Raw genomic sequence first — 21,233 nt, 5'->3', positions numbered from 1 at the left:
GTAAACATGCACTCACCGTATGAATCAGCAGTTCCACTCTAGGAATCTGCCAAGAAAAATGTTCACCCAAAGACTTGTACATGAATGTTTATAGCAGCGTTATTCACAGTTGCCCAAAACTGGAAATAATCCAAATATCCATCAAACTGGTAAACTGATAAAGTATATCCATAAGATGGAATGATACTCAGCAATAAAAGAGGATTGAACTATTGATAAACACAATATGGATGGATCTCAAAATAAACTAAGTGAAAGAAGCTAGACAAAAAAGTATAACCCATTTGATTCCATTTATTTAAAATTCTAGAAAATGCAAATTAATCTATCGTGACAGCAAGTTAGTGGTTACCTGGGGAGGGGAGCAGTGATTATATAGGGGCGTGAGTAGACTTTGGTTGTGAGGCAGGGGAATGGATATTTTCATGATCTTGAATGTTGTAATGCTTTCACAGGTACATACAAAAGTCAGATTTTACAAGTATGAGCAATTCGTTGTATGTCGATTATACCTCAATAAATAAAATACATGCAACAACATGGATGAGTCTCTCAAAAATATCATTCTGTGTAAAGAAGCCAAATACTAAAGACTACATATTATATGATTCCATTTATAAGAAATTTCTAGAAAAGCAAAACTGTAGAGCCAGAAAGCGGATCAGTGGTTGCCTAGTTCCAGGAATGAGAGTGAATACAAACAGGCACAAAGGGGAGGAGGGGCAGATGGAGGGATGAAAATGTTATAAAATTAGATTGTGTTGGTTGCACAATTGTAAAAATTTACTAAAACACACTGAACACTTAAGATCAGTGAATTACATGTAAATTATATTTCAGTAAAATCTAAAAAAAATCAAGAGTCAAAAAGTTTTTAGCTTATGAAATTGGCAATTTTTTAAAAGATAATTTGTTAAAAGATAATGTTAATTCAATAAATGTTTGTATTACTACTGTAATAAGCATTATTCGGTATTAATAAACACAGACAGGATCCCTGACTAAGCAGGGAAAACAGACAGATGCAATTAAAAGTATCTTACCTGCTTTTTTTTTTTTTCCAGAGTTCAAAGGGTTTATTGGTAAACTTAAAATCAATGTTTAAATTTAAGGACATGAATTATCACTGCCCTATGACACTGATATGGCAAATTTGAACCATTCATGGGGCCACTTTAATAGGTGTGCAGATCTGGCCTCCTGGAATCCAGGAGAAAAATCCTTGGAAATATTTGATTTGCTTCTTTCTGTTGTAAGAGAAACAACCCTCCCCCACACACACGCACACAAATTTTTTTTGCTTTATTTTTTTTAATTTTTTTAATTTTTAATTTTTAAATTCAATTAACATATAATGTATTATTGGTTTCAGAGGTAGAGGTCAGTGATCCATCAGTCTTATATAACACCCAGTGCTCATTACATCACATGCCCTCCTTAATGTCCATCACCCAGTTATCCCATCCCTCACCTCTTTTCCCTCCAGCAACCCTGTTTGTTTCCTATGCTTAAGCATAAGTGGCATCTCTTATGGTTTGTCTCCCTCTCTGATTTCGTCTTGCTTTATTTTTTCTTCTCTTCCTCTATGATCCTGTTTTGGTTCTTAAATTCCACATATTAGTGAGATCATATGATAATTGTCTTTCTCTGATTATTTCACTTAGCGTAACACCCTCTAGTTCCATCCACGTCATTGCAAATGGCAAGATTTCATATTTTTTTGAAGGCTGAGTAATATTCCATCTTAACTGCTTCTTACAGAGGAAGCATACTGCAGTAACAACTCACTCTAGGCTCACTATGCAGTAAGACAAACACTTTCAGATATTGATGGTAGAAACAAACTGGCCCAACCTCCCTGAAAAGTAATATGACAGTATGTAGCAACAGCCTGAATTTATATCCTTTGACTCACAATTCCAGTTTGTAAATAATTGGAAATTTGGATAGAATTGTTCTATCCAAACAATTCGCATTGGTCACTGGTCATTCTAAAATTAAAAAATTCAAAGTAACAAAAATGTACAGTAATTGAATGGTTCAATAAGTCATAGTATCTGTGTGTCACATTTTGCAGACATGGAAATTTTGTGTTTACACAAAAACAATAGGGGGTTAGAAAACTGTAGTATTTCATTATTACAAATGTGTACATCTATGATATACAAGCTAAGAGATAAGGCTACAAACTATTAATTCTGGGCTGTGGGATTGCAAGTAATTTTTTTTATACTAGTCTATAATTTATAAGGTTCATAAAACAAGCATTTATTACTTTAATAAATAGGAAAAAAGTTTTCTCCTTTATCTGTTTACATAGGTAATATGTTTAAATAGGTAATACATAGGTGGTATGTATTCACAGCAGAAGAGGTAGAAAATACAGATAAAAAAACTTCATCTAAAATCCACTATCCAGAGACAGCCTGTCTTCCCTTCTAGACATTTCAATGCAAATAGATAATGTTCAAAAAAAAAAATGGAATTTATACTACGTATTGTTTTGTAATCTGCTATAAAAGGAAGGAGAAAATAGAGATAGCAGGTATAAACACTTAGAAGTTTGTTAGTCTAAAAAGAAGAAAAACTGATGGCAGCTAAGAGAATAAATAATTGGCTCAAGCAGTTGTTTTTTCCAGTTGTAGTACTCAAGAGTAGGCAGTGATATGCCTGGAGGGGAGATAGGGGAGGCAAAGGGATACAGACAGAAGAAAAGGAGAGGGGTCATGAGAGGAGATGCAGAGATCAGCTGTAATGAAATTCGACAAGTGTACATGAGAGGCTTCTGCGGGGACACTCCTTATGATGTTGGAGATAAGATAAGGCCTCCATAGAGCACACGTGGGTGATGAAGTCCTGAGGAGAGTGAAGGCTTACAACAGCCACAGCCTATAGAGTGAGAACTCGAATGTCAAAGGAAAAGGAAGACCTTTTTACAGTTGTTAATAGCTCACTGATACATTCAAAAGCAAGGCCAGACCCAGAATCCCAAGGTTACACCACCTAGGGCTTCATCTCAAGAGGAATTACAGATACATCAGGGTGAGTCTGTCAAACAAAAATTGCCAGACTCAAATATTAGAAATGGAGGAAGAACGGTGGTACTATATGGAAAGAGCAGAGGCTTAGGACGGAGCCAGACAGATCCGGTTCTACCTACCACTCACCACCTGGGCAGGTTATCTGACTCCGGAGGCTCAGTTTCAGAAGACTCCAGCAACTACGTTGCAAGGTGGTCGTGACAATCTAAGATAATATACCTAAACACCTGGCACACAGTAGATACATGATAAATAGTAGCTATTACTATTATTACTACTCCTTGTATGGGAAGAGATGCAACATAATATCATGGTTAAGAGCATGGAATTTGGAGTTAGACAAACCTAATAATACCAGATCCTTGCTCTATCACATAACTAGCTGTGTAGTCCCAGGCATCCAAGCCTCAGCATCACCTACACAATGAAGTATCAAATGCCACATAGAGCTGTTTAAAGAATTAAGACAATGTCTATAGTATCTTTATACTTTGCCCTCAGGGATAGTACCTATGTAATCAATAAACACTGGCTATTATTACTACCACTTCTGTGATCTTGGCCACATTAGATGACCTCTCTGAACTAGAATTTAAGCAGCTGTAATATTACTATTCCACTACCTGCCTTGTTCCCTTCATTCCCAGGACACAGTACATGGCACACATTTGGCACATAGTAAATATGTCACATAAACAACAGAACTATACTGAGAATTATATATAATGTTTCCAACAGTGTCTGGCATATAAATGCTGGGGAAAATGGAGCTGTTTGTTTCCCGGAGAACCTGGGTTTCTCCAGGGCGAAAAACACTGGTTTTTTGTTTGGTTGTTTTTTTGGTTTTGTTTTGTTTTGTTTAAGTAGGCTCCATGCACAGCATGGAGCCCAACATGAGGCTTGAACTTGTGACCCTGAGATCAAGACCTGATCTGAGATCAAGAGTCACACGCTTAACCAACTGAGCCACCCAGGTGCCCCCAAAGAACACTGTTTTATTCATGTTTTAATCTAGCACCTGGCAAAATGTTAGGGATGTAGGAGATCCTTAGCAAATATTTCCTGAGTGGCACAGAAGGCAAGAGTCCCAGCAGCCACCCTCACTACAAGGGTAACTGCAGGAATCCAGACAACTTGACCCTCCAAAAACCTGAAATTCTCCATCTACTTTACCGTCTAACAAACATAACAGGTAGCCTGTGTGTCAGGTATCTGTACTACTAATTTAAGACTGGTACTTAAGTAAAGCCTTCAGTAGTAACCTAGACTCCAGATATGAGTGAGACGAAAGACTGCAAACACTGAGGCTGCAAACACTGTGAATTCTCACATCTAAGACACAACATGATCACAGCGTACAATAGCATCTGTATAAATTCAAGGTAATGAAAGGTCTTGGGGGAAAACCAGATAGGATGCCAGTTACATAAACCAATTCAGCTGCCACCTATATGAAGATAACAGGTTAGGATGCTAAATTTATTTATAAATAACATTCTTATGATTTCTGCAGTAAAGACGTTATTACAGAAAAAGATTTCTGCAGTTAAATAAAAATATTACAGGATATTCTGGTATTTTACCAACAGCCTTACATTTGATTAACCTAGATTAAAAACAATTTTCTTTTTTTATTCTGATAGTCTTTATCTGAGTAGTAGAGAAATAGAGGCTTGCTGCAGAAAAACTGAATATACAAAGAGATTAAAATCACCCTTGGTTCAGTCATCCAGAGATAACCATTATTTACACTTCAGTGTATTTCTTTTTGATGCTTAATATTACTAGAGTGTTCAAAAACATGACTTTTAATGCTTCAGAAGTGTTCTCTCAAGCAATAAACTCACATCTATTTCTCTATTATTGGACATTTAGAAAATTTAAAACTGTTTACTCCTGAATGTTTTTAAAAGTAGCTTTGTCCTTTATATTAAATATAAACTTATATGAATTACTTTTTAAAAGTTGTACATTTACTTCCATCAGCACTGGAAAATAAGGTGCTGAAGGCAAAGAAGGCCAGCCCAAAACCCACCAGATAATCTTCCAGGAATGCTGCTAGTAAGAGTCAAGTGTGAAGTAAGGGGTTGTGTGGTGCCTGACTATCCTCAACGAAGTGGGAGAATTTAACAGAGGAGTAGGGATAACGGGGGGAAGGGGAGGTAATGTGTATGTGTATTGGGGCATGAGAAGAGAAAAAGAAGGAATGACAGGAATTAATATTCTAAAGCATGAGTTATAATCTCACAAGTACAGTAGTTCTGAATGTTTTATAGTGCTCAGCAAACAGCACCTTTATATGGACCTGAATTTAACATATGTTTTAATTTTTCCTGCATTCAACATTACAAGTCAAAACCCAGTTTTAATTTATTTCAATAGAGATTCACTGGTACTTACTCAATGCCAGGTACTGTGGTTAGTAATAAAAATGAATGAAACCCTATCCCTTCCTTCAAGTTCATAATTAGAATATATTTGACCCAAATTTTTATACTATCTACATGCAAACTAAACAAGAATAAACAACTGATGGCTCATGACCCTAGGGAACTGCAAGAGATCAAAAACGAAGTGAGATCAACTTTCTGAGGCAAGAAAGTGGATGGTATGTATTAAGAAACTTTAACGAGTTGAAACAAAAGATTTTCCAGTTACTGAATGCACTGAACCAAATATCCAACTTCTAAAGTATTTCAGCTAATCCATTTTATATAAGTGATTTAGGATTTAAAAGTATAAAGGTAAGATTCATCTACTATTTCTAAAGCATTACAGACTCCAAATTAAAGAACTACTTAACATTTTATTCTATGCTTATGGCCACCATAGGCCTTAGATTTCCTCAAACCCCGAATAAAATACTCTATCCATTTACCCCTACAAATAGAATCCCCAAAATGGAATCAAACCACAATTCCAGACAATGCAAATCCTTTTTTACACCATATATGTGCCAGTCATTATTTCTGTTCATTCAAGGAATCTGCAGAACCAGCCTTAATACTTTTGCCCAGAAATTGATCATCTGAAAGGGAAAAAGTACGTGGAGAATGGGTTTCTAAAGGCAACAGATTGCTAGCAAAAATACCCATTATTTCCCCTCATGCTAACAACACTATGTTAATACTAGGTTAAATAATTTGTTCTCAATTTGATACCTAGGCTAGTTTCTAGTGAATTATTTGTGAATCCTAGGAGTTCTGCTTCAGTCCTCTGACTCTGCTACTCATTCAAAAATAGCCAGTTAAATTAACAGAGAATATTTCATAAAATAATCTTCACTTGTGCCCAGAGGAATCCCAGTTACCCAAATAAACCTGGAAGTGGTCATTTAGAAGGAATCTGTTAACTCTCTCCCTCAGGAATTCCTAGAGAACAGGATAAAGTTTGGACTCTTACCGTTCTGACTTCAGTGACTTCAAAAGGACTTCTGCACCCTCACCATTTTACTCCAGCCTTCCCTGACAACTTGAAACATCATTTCACAAAGAGCATTAGGACATCAGTTTTTATTTTGAGCTCATTTTGAGCACCTAGTGCCAGGCACTATACTATACATAGCCCAAGGAAACTAGTGAGTTGGAAAATGGACACTTTATACTCAAGTAGGAAAGACAGTCATATAATTGTGAAGGAAACAGAGTGAACCAACAATGGAGAGAAGACTTGCAATTTAGGGTGCTGAGGAAATTTCCTGAGGTGTTGAGAACCTAAAGATTGAGAAGGAAATAGTTATGAAAAAAGCAGGGAGCAAAAATATTCTAGGTAGAGGGAGAAATATATGCAGTGGCTCTGAGGCAGGAAACAATGTGTTGGGGACATTTTAAAAGACTACTATGGCTGGAATATAATGAGAAATAGAGGAAAATGTGGCTGGAGAGATTCATAGGGGCCAGATCATGCAGGGTCTCAGGAAGCTATTGAAAAAGAATTAAACAAGGAGGTAATATAATCCCACTTACATTTTTTGAAGATACTAATCTTCAGTAGTGGTACAAGAATAGAAGCAGGGAGACAAATAAGGAAATCCTTGCAGACATCTAATAAGAGAAATGGTGGTGGGGATTAGGGATGCATGTGTCATGATGAGCACCGGGTATTGTGTAAAAGTGATGAATCACTGCATTATACACCTGAAACTACTATTACATCGTATGTTAACTGGAATTTAAATTTAAAAAAATTTTAATGGGGCACCTGGGTGACTTAGTCAATTAAGCATTCGACTCTTGATCTCAGCTCAGGTCTTGATCTCAGGGTCATGAGTTCAAGCCCCGTGTTGGGCTCCATGCTGGGCATGGAGCCTACTTAAAAATGATAGACAGACAGATAGATAGATGTGGGGCACCTGGCTGGCTCAGTTGGAAGAACGTGTGACTTTGGATCTCAGGGTCATTAGTTTGAGCCCCACATCGGATGTAGAGATTGAATTAAAAAAAAAAAAAAAAAGATGGTTACTCAGGCACTGGGAATCAGGAAACTTTTAAATGTCATTTCAGATTAAAAGATGAACACAAGTTAACCCAAGGGTAAGGGTCACCAAAGAACATGTACAGTGGCATTAGGTCCCACGACCATAACCCATTTTGACAAGGTAAATAGCCTGGTATGGCAATAGCAAAGGGTATGTGACAAGAGTGAAGGCAGGAAGACCAGCTGTTAGAAAACTATTGCAATAATCCAAGCAATGAAAATACAGTGCCCTGAACTAAACCAGTGGCAATAGGGAGGAGAGGCAAGATTGTGTCCATGTATTATTTTAAATGGTAGAAGAGACTGACTGGATTGGAAGAAGGGAGGGCAAAGGAAGAGAAACTTGGGATCACTGGATTTCTCGCTATAAGTGAGTAGATTATGGTAGAGCCAGATATGTGGGAAGATGAGTTCAGCTTTGTATATATATTGCCATAATGGAAGAGCCACAGAGTAGCAGTTGGATACATGGCAGTCTCCAGGTTAGAAAGAGGCTGAGGCTGGACGTGTACAATTTAGAAACTATAGGTAAAAAAGTGGTGAATAAAGCCTTAAGAAAGACTGTCCAGAAAAGTACAAAATAAGAGGGGCGCCTGGGTGGCTCAGTCGTTAGGCGTCTGCCTTCAGCTCAGGTCATGATCCCGAAGTCCTGGGATTGACCCCCGCATGAGGGCTCACTACTGGGAGCCTGCTTCTTCCTCTCCCACTCCCCCGGCTTGTGTTCCCTCTCTCACTGTCAAATAAATGAATAAAATCTTAAAAAAAAAAAAAAGTACAAAACAAGAACAGCTTAATCCGGAATCCTAGGATGCACTGACATTGAAGGGGCAAGAGTTAGAGCAGGGTTTCTCAACAGCACTGATGCTTTAAGCTGGATAATTCTGTTGTGTGGTGTTGTCTAGCACATTGTAGGACGATTAGCAGCATCCCTGAACTCTACCCACTAGATGCCAGGAAGACCTACTCAGTTGTGACAATCAAGTATGCATCCAGGCATTGCCAAATGTCCCCAGGAGGGAAAAATCACCCCCATTTGAGAAACACTGAGATAGAGTAGGAGAAGTCTCCAAGACACTGATAAAAGGTTCTGAATGAACTCCCTCAATCCAGAAGATTCCTCCTAAGTCTCTGTGCATAGTACTGCTCTTGGTGCCTTAAAAGTACGAAAGAAATGAGGGTGGCATTCCACTATAACCAACCCACAGGGTATTGGAATATCTTTATGTACTATTTTGGATCAAATCCATTACTAGAAATCCCATTTCTGGTATGAGGCCACAGTGGGAAAAAAGTCTTTTGTAAAAATTTTATTCACAAATGACACACAAAATATCTGACCCTGCCCCCCAATACAGGATTACATGTCACCATCCTATTCCAATAAGCCCCAGCACTTCTCTATCATGAGAATAATACCTAACAATTTCCAAGAGTTTATGATTTAATCTCCACTTGACCCTTATGAGGGGTAGGAACTGCTATTAACTCATTAGTTGAGGAAACTGATGCACAGGGATAAGTAACATGCCCAAAATCACCTGAAGTGATCAAACTGAGACTGGAACCTGACTTTTCCAAAGCCCATGCTCTAAGGCTGTAAAACACTTTACCATTATTCCATATGGCCTCTATTAGGATACAAGGTCGTGAGGAAGGAGCTAGTTCAGTCTTTTTCACCATTGTGTTCCTAGCATTTGGCTCATGGTTAGAACGGAGCTCACATATTTACTGAATGAGTCTCAGTTCAGGCCTAACTTATTCACAGATCTGCACTGAGATGTTTAAGACCCTGAGAGCTCAGACAGTAAGTCTGGGCACCAAGAGGAAGAAAATGTCTTCCACTCTTGACAGGAAATAAGCAGTCACAGTATCTGATACTGCAATGCTAGAACTAACTTTTTGAGAACTTTGTTCCAGAAACGGAGGCTCAACCATCAACCTTGCCTCACTTCCATTAAAGCAGTACCCTCCCTAGGGCCTCCTTATCCAGCAGACGCATTACATTGAGGCCTCAAGGATATGGGGGAAGAGTGGAAACAAATTAAGTATAGAATGGAATATTTCTGCAAAATGAAGTTGTAAATAATTTTTGACAGGATCAAAAACTGGTACTCAAGGGTAAGTTTTCCAAACATCAGAGAGGCTTTTTTAACATTCTCTACTCTCTATTTAAAAAGGCCTTAGAAAGTTGAATAGGTATTACCTCTACTACTGGGCATACCTGCCTCAACATATTTTTCATTAGCCAGACCTGGTATCTTTTTGATGAAGGGACTATATGTCCAGAAATTTCTGCACAGATACTGTGTAAAGTCCTCGCAAAGGGTGAAAAGTTTAAGCCAGTGATACCAAATACTGTAACAGATGTTGGTAATTATCATGTATATTTTTCTGGGCCCCGATGTAGCCTCAGCATATTTATCAATTTAATATTTCAAGCAACCATCATTCCCACTAGATAAAATATTTTGTTGTCCCTGCCTAAGTCCACCCTCAGGGATAGCCTGGAAGATAATGGAACTCAGGGGTTATCAATAACTTCTAAGGGGAATAAGCAAAGGAAATATACTGGGAAGTTCTGTAAAGAATGGAAGGAAGGAAATCCATGGCTTTAATCTGCTCTGTGTATATACTTGCACATCTAAATGTGCTTCTTGGAAACCATTGGAAGATATACAGCAACTTGTGGTGAGAATGTTCCCCACTCTGCATGGAAGCCACTTCAACGAAGGCATTCATATAAAGCTTGTACTTTACGGACCTCACACCCACCCCCAATCTAGCCCCACCCATAATATGCTCTCATTCCCACCAACCCTCCTAGGGGAAACTAGATACAGCACATTTTCAACAAATTCTAACATGAACTTGAGCTTTAAGGAACAGGGAGAATAGGCTTTCTGTTCTAGATGGAAGCATTTTCTCCTCCAGTGTGGCTTAGTTGTTTATAGCTGTCATTTAGCAACTGAGGCTACTTTTTTGCAAGCTGGTGTCTTCAGTCCCGTTTGCCATATTGCCTCGTATCCAAACATTGACATTAAACAAACAAACAAAAAAATCAGTAACTCACTTTTGTTTGTTCTTTCAGCTCCTTTGAAGATTATGAAACAGAGGAACCTGTCTCTCCCTCTGAAATTGGAAACAAAGGCAATAAAAGTAAAATAGTAACCTCAAGCCTTGCAGAGAAATGTGGAAAGCTTCAGTCAGTGGACGAAGAGTAGTTGCCAATGTCTACATGAGAGATACGTATTTTAAATGTCTTTTTCTTGTGGAGATGCTCCAGTTTGCATACTGCTTTTTAAAGCCTTTGATTTCTGCAAGTGTGTATCTGCACTAGGAACTTCAAAACATTTTTAAGCAATAGGTCTGGATACACATGCTCAATTTGAGGGACTCCTCCGATTTGCCTCAAACCTCTTACAGAGCTTTTCCTCCAAATACAGCGATATACACCACCTTCTAAAGTCTGTGAATCAGCACTCTTCACCCCTGAATGTACCAAGGATCTCTCGGGGACAGTGCCAAGCGCAGATCTCTGCACAAAAGCAGGAGTTGCCTCTGTTGTCCAGCATCCTGAGGCCCCTCAGGGCTCCTATGGAGCCCAGAAGAAACCTTCACTTGCAGAAAACTTGAGTCAAAAACATCCTGGAACTTAAAAAAGCAGTTAAGGGCCTCCAGAAGTGACTTACCCCTGGTAATAAAAGCACTGCCAAAACATCTCAGAGACTTTTTAAATATGTGTACTGGAGTACAAAGATCTTGAACTTACTTGGTTTAATGTAATTTCACAATGACCTGCCAAACTGCTAGTCACTTTACATCCTCAGGTATTGTAACCACTGGGCCTTCCAACCTTGCTGGCAAATTCTGAATTATCTCTCCCCATCCTGACTGTGGATCTTATATAAAATAATGATGAAAAAACTTCTAAGTACAGAATTTGACTTATACTTGAAAAAAAAGTTTCCTTTTATCTAACGTATGTGGAGAATTACTGAATGACTTATTAATCCCCAAATTAGTTGATACCCCATCTGTACTTCCTATTAGAAGGCCTATTTGAAGACTTAGTGACATACGAAAATTCTTACTAGATGTATTCCTTTCATCGCTGAATATTAGACTAAGCCAACAGTAAAGGCCTCAATCTAAATATTATCCCTTCATATTGAAAATGAACAACTATTTCAAATATTCCATCACCTCAATATTCATCACAAAAATGGAAGAAAACAGTGATGCCACCCATAAAAGGAAAGCTGTTTCATCTGTACTATAGTGGTAGATGTGTTCATTACAGAATTCTACATTTTTTCAGCAAGCCACAGTGCAGCCAAATCCTACAATATCCTTAAAGATAAAACTGAAAATAAACTGAAAAAGGATAGACATTTCTAACGTAAGCAAAAGAAACCCCCAAGAAACTTGAACATCCATCTGTGTCAAAGTCATCCCTTCTCCCCTGGTTTTTTTGCTTTAACCCCAAATCCTAAATGTCAGAATAGTGTCCCTTGCCACCCTGCTTTGGTTCCCCCTTACCAATGTGAAAGTCAAAAAACGAAATAATCAAACCTTAGGCTATGGTAGGCAAAAAGTAGAGGTAAGTGCAATTTAGGAAATGTACCATCAACTGGTACAGTAATAGCAGTTTTTTTTAGTATCCTCTGTTGCCTGTTATTTTACTTTTCATGATCAGAATTAATCCTCCATTTAATGGTTACAGAAAATGATAAATATTAAAACTTGCTAATAGTTCAACATACTAAAAGCTTAAAAATGACTAAATTTTTAGGAAACACTACATGTAATAACCTCAACACATTAGTAAATTAGGATTAAAATTATTTGTGATATGTGAAATTTACCATCTATTCCACCCATCCTTTACCAGGGAGAGAAAGCAATTACTTTTTAAAATTTTCAGATAAAATATTAAAAAGGTAATATCTTTTTTAAGAAGCCAGATATGGTTTAAAGGTTTTATTATCCATAATGATCTAAACTATTTCTAAGACTCATCAGCAAAAAGTTAAAAATTTTAGTTTTCCCATATACATTTGGATTTTTTAAATACTATTTGGCTTTTACCTTTTTACCTTGTGTCTCCTTACTGAAATCCTCTTGCTTTTACTTTGGTATTTGGTTTCAAAAGTCTGTAATTATTATAAAAAGTTACAGCTACCAAGATCATTCCATTTAAGATAAAGCTATTTTAATTTAGGTTACCCAAAGTATTATATTTTCAGACATAAGTGTGTTCTTAAGAGTTGAATGCAAGAAATGTGAATTCCGAAGAACTAGGACACTATATATTTGACTTTCTGGTAAAGATTTCACTGAATAAAATCATTACTGCCCTACTGGAAATTTCAAGTTTTTACAATATCCCAGGCTGCTTAATAAAAATTAAATTGAGGGTTATCATGGTCTTAATGCTATTCAATGAAAAATGAGTTTCATAGCAAAACATTAATTGCCACAGTAATCAAATTAATGAAATTCTGTGTATTTTCCCTGCATCTTATCTATGTCATTGTGTACGATTCATAGTGTTTATAAAATTCTAGATTGATCAAATGAGGTAAGTCATTTGCTCAACTTGGAAATGTTACAAAAGTGTGTTTGGGTGGAGAAACCTGCATGATTTAACTTGTTTTTGTTTTTCCCTTTTTGCAAAACTAAATAAAGAGACAAGTTGTCAAATATGAACCACATTCACTAAGATAATCACTACACTTTTGGCTTTATTCACACTTGCACCTCATTTTTATGTTTGTAAGAGTAACATTATAAACAAACTTGAGTTTCAAAGAATAACTCTTTGAACCTCTGGGAAAATCATAAAGGAATACCTAAAGGGGTAACACCACCTCATAACTGAGAAGTGATTTCCTTTGGGGGGATAAGGAAGAGGACTAGATATTAGGAATGAGAGGTTCACAGGGATCAAAAGGGACTTTAGCTTTATATACTTTTAGCCTTATAAATATTCTCTTAAAAGAATGTGTAATTGATTGTTATTCTGGTACCTAAAACTTAATTTTTTAGAAAGGAGGGAAAAAAGTTAAAATATCATCCAAGTATTAGATTCCAACACTAACTTAGTATTTTCTAAAACATCTTATATTTTATTTTTTAATTTTTTAAAAATTTTTAATTTTTTCATCTGTCGTAAAACTTTTACTTTTCTTCAGCAAGGTCACCGTAGAGTTGTTTCAAGAATACTAAGAACACAGTAAAATAAAAGGAATTCTTTATCCTAGGACCATATTGTAACTCTGCACAGAAATGTAGACTTAATGAAGCTAACAGATAAATCGCCAGTTCTAACACTTCTATCATTTGATTATGTATGTTAACAAAGACTCAAAAGAATGAAAATGTGTCATATTAGAAGTTATTGTTCTGATGGTTTCAAATCCTGATAACGTAAATCCGATTACTGCAGTAAGAATTCCTCAATCATCCCTAATTAGCCATTGGTCAGCATTCCTAAATTAACTCATGGTATAAAGAAAAACAATGCAAAAATCAAGGCACTGTAATTAATTATTCTTCCCCAAATGTATATAATATAGGCCATTCAGAGCACACTATCCCAAACTCCTCAGTATTCTACAACATAGAATTAGAAAACTAACATTTATTGATAGATTTAAGGTGTAATACAGGTTTCCAAAAATGTGGCAGTGAGAATACCAGCATAAAAAAGAGAAACTTGTGCTAAAAACAACCTGAATTAATCATTGGCAATATTACATAACAATCAAGGCCCTCACATACTAATGATTTCCGCTTTGTCTATATTGCCAACCTCCCATGCATCAAAAAACACAAAACTAAAATTATCAAACTTGGGAAGCAATATTCTATGAATTTTAAGATCATAGTATTAGGAAAGTTTGGGAGATTTGCAAAATATATCCTAATCATCCATGTGTACAATCTCATTTCTAGTCATTTTTGCAGTGATTATTAGTGAATAAAGAACAGATTTACAAGTTTATATAGCAGGGCATCTGGGTTCAACACAAAGCTGTTACAAACTTTAGGCAAATACATGTTTCATAAGACACTGCTAACACTTAGAGGAAGTAAATAAAATTCCAAAACTTGGAAAGCAAATAAAGACAAGACAACTAAGAAGCATTTTCCACCATTTACTCTTGTTATCAAAAATAGTTCAACTCTTCTTGCAAAACAAAAACAAAATAGTACATACTGGACACATACATCACATTTTTCTTCCTATGGCTTTAGCCCACCCCCACCCCACCAAAGAGACAAAAAAAAAAAAAAAAAAAAAAAAGAAAGAAAGAAAGAAAGAAAGAAAGAAAAAAAAAAAAAAAAGCCCAACAACAACAAAAACAATTCTACCTGACCACATTCACAGAAAATGACACCAGGATACACTACAAAACAGAAGGAGGTGTCATCTGCTCTGTGTCCAAAGGTTTCTTCTCCATGTCTTGTACTAGGTGAGTAACCATCATTGAACATGCTGTGTGCCAAATCAAAACATAACTTCAACGTATGTCAGATCTCATGAGAGATGGTGAACGTAGTAGAAATTGGAAATTTTCCAGCAGTATTTCTCTTTAAATAAGCACTGTCAAAGCAGCAAATCTTTTTTTAAATCGTAAGGTCATTTCTTTACAACCTAGTCAGTCCTTGTTGTATTTGGGCTGTGCTCTTTCAAGCAACTGACTAGATTTCCCTTCAACAGAATGTGTGTGACTCACTTGTCTTCCCCATAAAAATTAAAGGGAAGACATGCATTTAAACTGAAACATAGTTTGTGCTTTACATGCAAAAGAGCATTCTAAAGAAAATCCTCCTAGCTTCAAACCTACCTAAATGCACAGGCTTCGTAAAAATGCATTTTTTATTTGGCCTCTATAAAGAAGCCTTCATAATGAACAGCACCCCAAAAGAGAGAAAAGGAGCATATTCAAAATAAAGTCTGTGAAACTATTAGAGGAAACAAACAAAAAAAATCAAAGAAGTGGCCAACAGCAATAAATATAATGCATAAACCTGGGTAAGTTTTGGGGCATTATTTCAAAATTATTTTAAATAAATCCCAATTTCTAAATAAGAATTTTTTTAATTTTTTAAAAATTCTGTCACATCCTATAGTCTAAATTCAATTACCTTCAGACTAAAACTGCACTTCTCCACTTCATTTATCTAATTAGAACATTGCTAAAAGTGAAGGACTTTGAATTTTTTCCCCTAGAAATGAGTTGGACATTAACTATAAAATTTACTCAAACTCAGAAGGGTTTTATAGCATAAACAGCTAAACATCTGCAATCCTGACAGAATTTCAGTTTGTTCACTTTTCAAAAGACAGATTTCAACATTCTAATGAGGGGCAAATTTTCTTTCATAATACTGCTGATTTAAGAACTGCTACATACACCAGTAGCCAATTTTCATGATCAGAAATGGTATTATGTCAGCACAAAGGTTGAGCTGGACACATCAGCTTTTCAACAGGAGAAGCATCAATGGCATCTGAAGGCAGCACTGAGTCTCCTGAACTAATGGCTACTTTTTCACAAAAAATTAGCACAATCTTTATGGACTGACTAGATACCACTTCCTTACATTTAATCATAAACTTTGATTATGCACAAAGCATGACCATAAACAATGAGGTTAATGTTATTTTCCTTGCCAAAGTTCATTTTGTATAAATCAGTTGCATCAGCATTTGTTCTCAAACTATGAGGTTCTGTAAGAACTAAGGACATATAGTTGTAAGGTTACTCCTCCATTATCTGCAAACTATTTCCCCGACACTAACACATATAACTTAGCAATGAAAACACTTGATACAAGTGATCTATATGCAGGAGCTCCGGCAAGTTAAACCAACAAAACCATAGCTGCCGTAAAACTGTAGCTATTTCCCTACCAGAGGTAGGTTTAAAGACCCACTGATTTAACAGTCGAATCTCATGTCTATAGCTTCATCCAAACTTTTATCATCATGTGTACTGGCAGCTAAAAACGTTGTTACTGGGGACCCTGTGACATTAATTACACTGGTGCTGGTACTAGCATTGCGCACAGCAATGCTAGTCACATTAATGCCCAAAGTGAGCCTGGTCTGCTCCAAGGCCTTTTCTGGCACAGCAAATGCCTCCAGCTTCTTCTCCCCATTGGCCATATAGGAGTTTTGGCAGCCACGACATATACAATCTAAGCAGGCTTTCCGGTTAGAGTAGCAAGGGCAGCGTTGGCCGCGGCATGTAAGAACACTTGGATTTTGAGTAGCACGCCCACATTTACACCCTTTCTTTTCCTGGGGTTTTTTATACACAGTCTTGGTAGGACTTCCTGGCATAAAATGGTGACTAGGAATCTTTTCCTTCACGGTTTTGTCTTTTTTAAGAATACCTGGCTTGGTTTTAGAGTGAGATTTCTTGGATCCATGTTCATGACTCTTTTTCATGCTTTTAGTAGATAAAAGTACAGTTTTGCTGATTTTGGGTGTTGTGCCTCCATTGGGAACAGTTGCTATAGGTTGAAGAGAAATTTTGCTCTCCCGTTTCACTGTCACAGGGGCGGATGCCCCCAACGTTGGGCCTCGGATAATGGTAGAAATTGGAAGTGGCTGAACTTTCTCACTGTCACTTTCTGATCTGGATCGTTTTCTATTCAATTTTGCTACTTTCGGAGTTGCTGCTGTACATGATAACCCATGAAGTGCAGGACTGGTGGACATAAAAACATTATGGCTAAGAGACTGGGAAGAAAGCTGCAGAAAAGGTCCATTGGATACAGTAGCTTCCAAGTTGGGCTGCAAATTAGGGCAACAAACCTCTGTATTTGAAACAGTTTCTAAGCTGCGAAGCACTTCCTCAACACTCAGTAATAGAGAGTCACCAGGTTTTATATCTTCACTGAAACTGCAGATATCAATGCCTGTGGAGCATAAGTCAGTGGCTACCGTGTCACAGACAGGTGGCAGGCTGTCAGACAGATCCTCAGTTTTTATGTCAACAGTGTTACATACATCAATTGTGTTTGAATGTTCGGGTGAAGGAATATTTATACCAAATCTATCTATTGAAAGCCCATTATAAGTCGGCAAACCATTGATAACAGAACTGCCAATAGCAATGCTGAGGGTGCTTTCAGATATCGGAGATAAACTAGCTTGAGGATCAGCTGTGGGTTCTGAGGTTGAAGGTAAAGGGGAATGTGTTAAACACAAAGTAAAGGATGAATCTGAGGGTTTTTCTGTCTCCTCACAAAACAATGATCCATCATTAAGCAAAGCCAAAATATCAGAAGAACAGTCGACTGCTTCTATTATATCCCGTGCCAATGTAGTCTGTGTGATATATTCACATAGTTTTTTGTAGCAGTTCACTAGGATGCTTAACTGCTTGTTTTCCTCAAATTGCTCATAGTCTTTGCACCAGCTACATGAAGGTTTCATCATCATTTTCTTGCCTTTACAAGGTTTGCAGACATAATGTTGGCAGGTGGAGTTGGTGGGTGCAATAGGATCTTGTAGCAAATGTCCTAAGAGGGAAAAAGGAGGAAAGCAAAGATTTTAGTAAAATAAATTTATGATTTCATACACTGAAGTTAAGATGAGATTATAAGTAATCTATTAAAATTGAGATGTGTTACACTCACCAGACCCGATAACAAAAAATGTATCTTACACGAAATGGAAAAATACTCAATAGCGCACTTCACTTCCATGCCATATTCCCCATTCCTTTATCTCAAACCAGAATCTTCCTTGATTCTGTATTTCTCTCCCAAACCGTATGTTCTGGTCCACTTTCTTATCCTCTTCTCCAAAGGCTATAAAGAGTGTGAAGATCAGTCACCAAAAGCACAAACTTGGCTTAACCCTTGGAACCTGAACCTAACACAACACGGTAATGCTACAATGTACTGACAAAATCATACTGTTTATTTTGTATTAAACACTGGGAAAAATGTATGAGGAAGAGACACACTTAGTTCCTACCCTCATTAAACATAGTTTAAGGGTATTAATCAGTACAAAGGCATCTTCACCAAAAAAAAATGTAATTTCAAACCATTTTATTATATATACTAATCTAAAACTGAGAAGATTGAAATGTTATGATGAAAAAGAACTATGTTCATTTATCAAAAGAAAAAAGGGAATAATACATTAAACTCAAATTCTACAGAAAATCAAAATGCAATGACAAAAAAGAATTATGTTTAAATGTATCTAAAGGGAAAAAGGGGGGGCATACCACCAGACTCAAATTCTTCTGACAAAATACAAAATTACCCTAGTCACAAACCACAAGTATCCTAAATACAGCAATATAATATAAAAGTGAAAGTGGTCTCCCAAATTATAAATGACCTGTGTCGATTATGTACCAGGGAAAGAGAAAACAACTAGACCCAGTCACTATTTCCATCCTACTCCACAAAGAAGCAACTGTTCTTGGTTCCCAATTCAGGAAAACAGTAATAAACTCAAAGTAGCACCTGTTTCTCATACAAAATTATGTAATTAAGACTCAGGCACAGGAAAGAAGATACTTCGGGCTACAGCCAAGTGAAATCAGCAAATCCTCTCCCTTAAAAGCAACTAGAAACCTGAAAATTTTTGATAAAACGAGTCATTTTCACAACCAAAGACATAAGACCACTGGAGAAGCATTTATATGTTTCAAAAACTGCTCAATTTCAGGTAACAACAGTGAGAATCCGTGGTGTTCTAGTCTGGGGCTGCCCAGTTCTCCCCTTCCATTCAGTTCCATCAGTGTTACCCTGAGGACCAGAAGCTGCCGTGACAGGAGGCTCACTCCACTTAGTGCAGAGGATGATGCAGGGCCCCAGAAATATGATCACTGAAAGTGACTTCTCAGAGGCTAGCCAGCTGGAGAAGGCAAACAGCACAGTTCTTACTAGCCTGAGGTTCTTACTAGCCCAGGTGAAACAGGCCATAAACAAGAACAATTTACCCCAAGATGATCTAACTCAATGAAATCTTTATAAGAATCCCAGATGTCTTTTTAAAGAAACTGACACACTGATTCTAAAATTCTTATGGAATCAGAGGACCTAGTATAGCCAGAACAATTTTTTAGAAGTGCAAAGTTGGAGGACTTACACTACCAAATTTCAAAATCTTCTTTAAAGCTATAGTAATCAAAACAATGTGACAATGGCAAAAGGATAAGCGTATCAATCAATGGAAGAGAACAGAGTCCAGAAAGAAATTCTTACATTTATGGTCTACTGATTTGTGTGACAAGTGCCCAGATAATTCAACAGTATTTTCCGCATATCATGTGGGACCATTTGATATCCAAAAGCCAAAAAACAAACAAACAAAAAACCCAACAACTACTTAGATCCTTACCTCACAACATGCACAAACATTAACTCAAAATGCATCACAGACACCTAAATGTAAAACCTAAATTCTAGAAGAAAAACACAGAAGAAAATCAGGACTTTTGGCTAGGGAAAGTGTTAGATGTGACACCAATGCACAATCTACAAAGGGCAAAAGTTATAAAATGGATTTCCACAAAATAAAAAATGTATGCTTCAAAAGACACCATTAAGAAAATAAAAAGACAGGGGTGCCTGGATGGCTCTGTCCGTTAAGCATCTGTCTTCAGCTCAGGTCATGATCCCAGGGTCCTGGCATCAAGCCCCACAGCAGGCTCTCTGCTCAGTGGGGAGTCTGCTTCTCCCTCCCCCTCTGCTCTATCAAATAAATAAAATTGGAAGGAAGGAAGGAAGGAAGGAAGGAAGGAAGGAAGGAAGGAAGGAAGGAAGGAAGGAAGGGAGGGAAGAGGGAGGGAGGGGAGGAGAGAGGGAAGGAAGGAGGGAGGGAGTGAGGGAGGGGCTAATCCAGTCTGGGAAAAAGTATTTGCAAATCATTTATCTGATAAAGGACTTATAACATGACATATCAAGTACACTTCCTACAAATCAATAAAAAGACAACTCAATTTTAAAAGTGGGCAAAAGATTTGAATAAACATTTCACCAAAAAGACTGAGTGTCTAATAAGCACATGAAAATATGCTCAGTATCATTAAGGAAAGTAAAACCTTACCACACTGCTTACACACCTATTAGAATGGATAAATTCAAAATGGACAGACAGTATACCAACAGTGGGTAAAGATGTGGAGAAACTGGAACCCTTCTGTATTACTAAGAGAATGTAAAACCGAAAATCACGCTGGAAAACAGTTTGGTAGTTTCTTAAAAAGTTAAACATACATTTACCATACAAACCAGCAATTCTGCTCCTAGGAAGAGGAGCTTTCATCTCTCAGAGAAATGAAAATATACGTCCATATAAATGTATGTGAAATATGCATAGCTGCATTATTCACAACACACAAAAACTGGAAACAATCCAAATGTCCATCAACCAGTGAGAAGATAAACAAAATGTAGTACATTCATACAATGGATTACTATTCTGCAATTAAAAGAACTATTAGTACATGCTACAATACGATTAACTTCAAAAACATGCTAAGCAAAAGAAGCCAGATGCAGAAGAGTACTTTACTGGATTATTTCATTTATATAAAATGCCTAGAAATGGCAGAAAAGCAGAACTAGCTGTTGCCTAGGGCTGGGACCAGGAGCAGGGATTAACTCTAAGTGGGCACAATGGAACTTTTAGCAGTGATGAAAATGTTCTAATACCGTATCAGGGTGTTG

The 21,233-nt window shown here is 37.1% G+C and overlaps 2 protein-coding genes across 11 annotated transcripts in view; one reads left to right on the top strand and one right to left on the bottom strand.

The window, feature by feature from the left end:
• Window positions 1-13,226, top strand: part of PPP2R3A (protein phosphatase 2 regulatory subunit B''alpha) — a 205,036-nt gene extending 191,810 nt beyond the window's left edge. For all 10 annotated transcript variants that reach the window (XM_057315817.1, XM_026497085.4, XM_044383425.3 and 7 more), the window contains one exon: window positions 10,606-13,226. In XM_057315817.1, the coding sequence (XP_057171800.1) occupies window positions 10,606-10,738 (133 nt within the window). In that variant the 3' untranslated portion in view covers window positions 10,739-13,226. The remainder of the gene's footprint in view (window positions 1-10,605) is intronic.
• A 1,436-nt stretch (window positions 13,227-14,662) lies between these two features.
• The window catches only part of MSL2 (MSL complex subunit 2), a 33,717-nt gene continuing 27,146 nt past the window's right edge, over window positions 14,663-21,233 (bottom strand). The window contains exon 2 of the mRNA XM_026497088.4: window positions 14,663-18,059. Coding sequence (XP_026352873.1) covers window positions 16,468-18,059 — 1,592 coding nt within the window. The 3' untranslated portion in view covers window positions 14,663-16,467. The remainder of the gene's footprint in view (window positions 18,060-21,233) is intronic.

This window comes from Ursus arctos, unplaced genomic scaffold (genome assembly GCF_023065955.2).
Source record: "Ursus arctos isolate Adak ecotype North America unplaced genomic scaffold, UrsArc2.0 scaffold_20, whole genome shotgun sequence".
In the NCBI taxonomy this organism is placed as follows: domain Eukaryota; kingdom Metazoa; phylum Chordata; class Mammalia; order Carnivora; family Ursidae; genus Ursus; species Ursus arctos.
Note: the sequence above shows the minus strand (reverse complement) of the source record. Positions and strands in the feature narration are given on the sequence as shown.